The sequence below is a fragment of the Serinus canaria genome, chromosome 4A (assembly GCF_022539315.1).
Source record: "Serinus canaria isolate serCan28SL12 chromosome 4A, serCan2020, whole genome shotgun sequence".
Lineage (NCBI taxonomy): Eukaryota > Metazoa > Chordata > Aves > Passeriformes > Fringillidae > Serinus > Serinus canaria.
In genome coordinates, this window is record NC_066318.1 from 291,606 (window position 1) to 296,628 (window position 5,023).

The window sequence follows — 5,023 nt, forward strand, 5'->3', positions numbered from 1 at the left end:
CACGGCGGGGCCCGGGCCGGGCGCGCGGGGCCGCCCCACGCGCGAGGCTCCCGCCGCCCCGGGCCCCCCCGGCCGCCCCCGCTCTACCTGCGGGGCGCGCACGCCCAATCAGCGGCCGCGGCGGCGCGGGGCGCGTGCCAATCAAGCGCGGCGCCGCCAATGGGGCGGCGGGCGGCGGGTCAGGTGACCGGCGGCGCGCGGCTCCCCATTGGCGCGGCGCGGCCTGGCCCGGAGTTGGTTTATGTGCGAGGCGCGGACGGGCGCCCCGTCAGTGCCCCGACGGCGCCGAGCGGGACCGCGGCCGCCCCGCGCTTCCTCGCCCTGCTGCGCCGCCCTGCCCGGCCCGGCGCGAAGGGCGGGTGGCTGTTTTGGGTTTTGTGGTTTTGTTTCTGGGGTTTTTTTTGCTTTTTTTTTTGTTTTTTGTTTGTTTGTTTGTTTTGTTTTTGGTGTCGGCCGTGGGGGTGCTCGCCTCGCTGCCCGCCCGCGGCCGGGACCGCGCCTGTCCGCAGCGGGGGGCGGAGTGGGGGTGCATTTTGGGGTGGTTTTGTACTTTTTTGGGGGCGGGCGGGAGGAGGGGGGGGCGGGCAGGCTGCTGCCGCGCCGACGGCCCCGCGCCCATGACGATGCTGCTGGACGGAGGGCCGCAGTTCCCGGCGCTGGGGGTGGGCAGCTTTGCGGCGCCCCGCCACCACGAGATGCCGGGTCGCGACGCCGGCGGCGGCGGCATGGGGCTGGGCCCCTTCGGGGACTCTTCGCACGCCGCCGCCTTCAAGCTGAACGCGGCCCCGCACGACCTCGCCGCCGGGCAGAGCTCGGCATTCACGCCGCAGGCGCCGGGCTACGCCAGCGCCCTGAGCCACCACCACCATCACCACCACCACGCCGGCCAGGTACCCTCCTACGGCGGGGCCGCCGCCTTCAACTCCACCCGCGACTTTCTGTTTCGCAACCGCGGCTCCGGCATCGCGGACGCGGCCTCCGGCACAGCGCAGCACGGGCTCTTCGGCGGCTCCCCCGGCGGCTTGCACGGCCCCGGCGGCATCCCGGACACCCCGGGCTACCTGCTCTTCCCGGGGCTGCACGAGCAGAGCCCAAGCCACACGTCCCCCAACGGGCATGTGGACAACGGGCAGATGCACCTGGGGCTGCGCGGGGACCTCTTCGGGCGGCCGGATCCCTACCGGGCCGTCTCCAGCCCCCGCACGGACCCTTATGCCGGCGCCCAGTTCCACAACTACAACCACATGAATATGAATATGGGCATGAACGTGGCGGCCCACCACCACCACCACCACCACGGCCCCGGCGCTTTCTTTCGGTACATGCGCCAGCCCATCAAGCAAGAATTGTCCTGCAAGTGGCTCGACGAGAGCCAGCTCAGCCGGCCCAAGAAGAGCTGCGACAGGACTTTCAGCACCATGCACGAACTGGTGACCCATGTCACCATGGAGCACGTCGGGGGGCCGGAGCAGAACAACCACATCTGCTACTGGGACGAGTGTCCGCGGGAAGGCAAGTCCTTCAAGGCGAAATACAAACTGGTGAACCACATTCGGGTGCACACGGGGGAAAAGCCCTTCCCATGCCCCTTCCCGGGCTGCGGCAAGATCTTTGCCCGCTCCGAGAACCTCAAGATTCACAAGCGGACGCACACAGGTAAGGCCCGTGTCCGTGTGTCGCCCCGCCGGGACGGGGCGCTCCGGGGGACTGCGGGGACGGGCTGGGCTATCGGCCGCGGGCTGCGCGGCGCTGCCTCCGCTCTCGGCCTCCGGAGCGGAGGGAACCATAGAAATGCTAATGAAATCTCATTTTCGGTGACTTCCGCTCCTGTTTTATTTTTATTTTTAGGCCTGATTGGCGTCTCTTCTAATTAAATCGGCGATACTTTTGTCAAAGTATTTTTATTTACAGTCCCGACTTTCCTTCAGCCCTCCTGCATGGGTGGAGGGAAGAGAGGGGGAAGGCTGGAAGCAAACGTACTTTGGCTTGTATCCTCGAGTAGGTCTTGTAAAGCTGTCCGAGCCGCTGAATTTATCTCGGGTCTTCTCCTTTCCCAAGCTCGCCCAGCTGCCTTCCCTGCTGGAGCCCAGCGTGGGCCTGGCGGGAGGTGAGTTAAAAGTCATAAAGGCTGATCCAAATTTATCAGACACGTAACAAATCTTGCTGTCCATCTTCCCCTTCTTCATTTGTCGTGGTGCTTGTGCATCCATTAGGTGGGGCGAGCAGGGCAGATGCTGTCCTGGGAAGAGGCGGTTGGGGATAGAGAGGGGAATGGCCCTTCTTCACCCTCTCTAAATTTCACAGGTGAGAAGCCTTTCAAGTGCGAGTTTGAGGGCTGCGACAGGCGCTTCGCCAACAGCAGTGACAGGAAGAAACACATGCACGTCCACACCTCGGACAAGCCCTACATCTGCAAGGTGTGCGACAAATCCTACACCCACCCCAGCTCACTTAGGAAACACATGAAGGTAAATCACCGCAGCGCTCCAGCCCTTTCCTCCCTGAGCAGTGGTGCTCAGTCGCTGGTGTGCTCAGGGCTCATTCCCTCAGAGCAGGGCAGAGCTGAGCACCATGTTCCCAGCGCGGCCCGAGCCGTCCCCGCTGTCTGGGCTGTGGCTGGAGCACAGCCCGGGGAAATGGCGTAGTTTCTTTCCGTGCTGCCACTGGTGCAAGCGCTGCCCGGGTTGCGGAGCGTGGCTCGGTGCGGGCAGCCTGTGCAAGTGCAGCCTGGCCGTGGCTGCAGCCCCTCGTGCTGGGATGCTGCAGCAGCGTCCGGGGGCCACGGCCGGCGTTTGTGGCCGGCGCTCAGTGGCCGGCGGGGCGCGGGCGGCCGGGCAGGGCCGAGCCGCTGCTCACAGTGCCCCTCCTGCACAGAGGAGCAGCCCAGCGGGGTGGCGGAGGCCCCGAGCTCGCTCCCATCTCTGCCTCTTGGTTTTAGGTGCACGAATCCCAGGGGTCGGACTCTTCCCCTGCGGCCAGTTCGGGGTACGAGTCCTCCACCCCCCCTGCGGTGGGCTCCGCCGGCAGTAAGGACTCCACTAAAACGCCGCCGGCCGCCCTGCAGAGTAACCCCGGCCATAACCCTGGACTGCCCCCCAATTTTAATGAGTGGTATGTGTGAAGGCAGCTGCTGCCCGGCCACAGACTGGACCAAATGCATAGGGAACGAGGAAAAAAAAAAGGACAAACCAAGCCAACTGCAGCTGGCTCCCAAGGAAATGGAGTTTCCACACCGACGACCGCATAGGGCTACACCTACTTAACTGCCAGGATGCGGAGGGTTTTGTTTTTTTTATTATAATATAATTATTACTTTTTTTTTTTTTTTTCAAGCCCAGACGCTGGACTAGCCATGTCCTTTTCTCAGGATTAGATTTCTTTTTTTTTTTTTTTGGTCTTTTTTTTCAGTCTCAGTCGTTTCTTTGATTTTCACCCCCCCACCTTGCCGGAGTCTCTCTTCCTCGAATTCCCCACTTATTTTATTTTTCTTAATTTGTTTGTTTTTTTTTTTTTTTCTTTCTTTCGGTGGGATGTTGACATGAGGATAAAAGTTCTCCTTCGCCTTAGTGGTGATTGTTTAAACTTACAGTCTTAAACCGTGCCAAAGTCCTGTTATGTCTTGAACTTTCCTTTCTAGCTCTCCTGCTGCTTCTTTCTCTGCTCTTCTCTTTTTCCTTCTCTCTCCAAGCATTACACTTGTGAATGTATTCTCGTCTGATGGGGTCGGTCAGTATTTTTCAGGATGAGGATGTGGTGTTTATTCTGCCCAGATTGTGATGTTTAGTATAACAGTTGCCTTTTTGTAATAACTTTTTTTGTAAATACATACCCATGATGCCATATTTATCGTTCGTAATTTAATTATTGATACAAAGTGCCGGGAACTGAACAATATTTATGGGGGAGAAAAAATTGTTTTCTAACAAAAAATACAAGCAAAAAAAAAATCCAACTCTGTACAGCTTTTGGTTATAACTGCTTTAGCATTAAAAGTTTATTGTTTTGGAAAGAGCCGTTTTTGACCTCCTCCGGGGCACGGGGCAGCCGCGGGTCCCGTCGCGGGCCCGGATGGCGCTGCCACCGGGGCCGGGCCGTTGTTTTCGAGCCGGCGATGCCGGGGGAAGCCTCCTCCTCGCCGCCGCTCTCTGCTGTCCCTTTGTCCCCGCCCTCCACCGCCCAGCGGCTTCGCTCCCCCGCCAGCTTCGAGCGGGCCGAGGTCGGGGCACGGCGCCGGCGAGCTGGAGCAGCCACGGGGCAGCGGGGCCGTCCCGTCGAGGCGGCCCCGACGGTGAGTAGTGGGTGAATACCCGGTGAGTACCGGACCGGGCAACCGTGCCGACACCGGGCTGCTTGCCGCGGGGGGCCCGGGGCGACCGAGCGGCGGGCAGGACTGTCTCCGTTATCGTCTGTTTTGTTTTGTTCTGTTTTTATTTCTGCCTAGGATGCCGAAAAGCCTTCCCGTCTTCAGGAGAGAAGAGGGATCGGGATGAAACATCTCCCCCGAGAAACTTATCGGCGTCGCGCAGGGGCCCCAAGCCACCAGAGCGACGGTGGAAATCGCGGTGCACCCGTGGGCCGGAGGGCGCCGGTTGTCCGGGGCTGGCCGGGGCTGCGGCGGGAGCGCGGCCAGCCCGGCCGCTCGGCTCCATATCCCCGTCCGGCAGTAGGGACTTGCCGCGGGCTGAGCCCAGCCCCGGGGGCAGGCAGGGACCCGCGCTACGGCCGCCGCACCTTCGCTGACCGGGGAGACCCCAGACCGGCTCGTCTTGAACTTGACTGGGGCCCAGTGGAGGGACGGGGGGTGGTCCATCCCCTCCTCTTGCCGCAGGGGCCGCTCGGGCGAGCAACCCGCGGAACTTTGCATGCTTTGAAATTTACATTTGAGCAAATTTACACTCTCCTTCCTCCAAAGGTAGAAAAAAGAAAAAAAAAAAAAAGGAAGAAAGGTTTCTCGGGCAGAAAAGGACAGGAGAAAAGGAGAAAAGTGGATTGCAGCCTCTGCAGCTGCACAGCTAAAAAAAAA

The 5,023-nt window shown here is 60.9% G+C and overlaps 1 protein-coding gene across 1 annotated transcript; it reads left to right on the plus strand.

The window, feature by feature from the left end:
* The first annotated feature begins 617 nt into the window (after positions 1–617).
* ZIC3 (Zic family member 3) lies at positions 618–3,952 on the plus strand. The gene is made up of 3 exons (XM_030228983.2): positions 618–1,656; positions 2,305–2,468; positions 2,939–3,952. Exons 1-3 carry the CDS (start codon positions 618–620, stop codon positions 3,119–3,121), a joined length of 1,386 nt encoding a protein of 461 aa, XP_030084843.2. The 3' UTR covers positions 3,122–3,952.
* The last annotated feature ends 1,071 nt before the right edge of the window (positions 3,953–5,023 follow it).

Bases quoted from the DNA above. Each gene is read 5' to 3' on its own strand.
- ZIC3 (XM_030228983.2), top strand. From the start codon at position 618: ATGACGATGCTGCTGGACGGAGGGCCGCAGTTCCCGGCGCTGGGGGTG. The intron at 1,657-2,304 runs GTAAGGCCCGTG...TAAATTTCACAG, and splicing joins TCACAAGCGGACGCACACAG to GTGAGAAGCCTTTCAAGTGC. The intron at 2,469-2,938 runs GTAAATCACCGC...TCTTGGTTTTAG, and splicing joins CACTTAGGAAACACATGAAG to GTGCACGAATCCCAGGGGTC.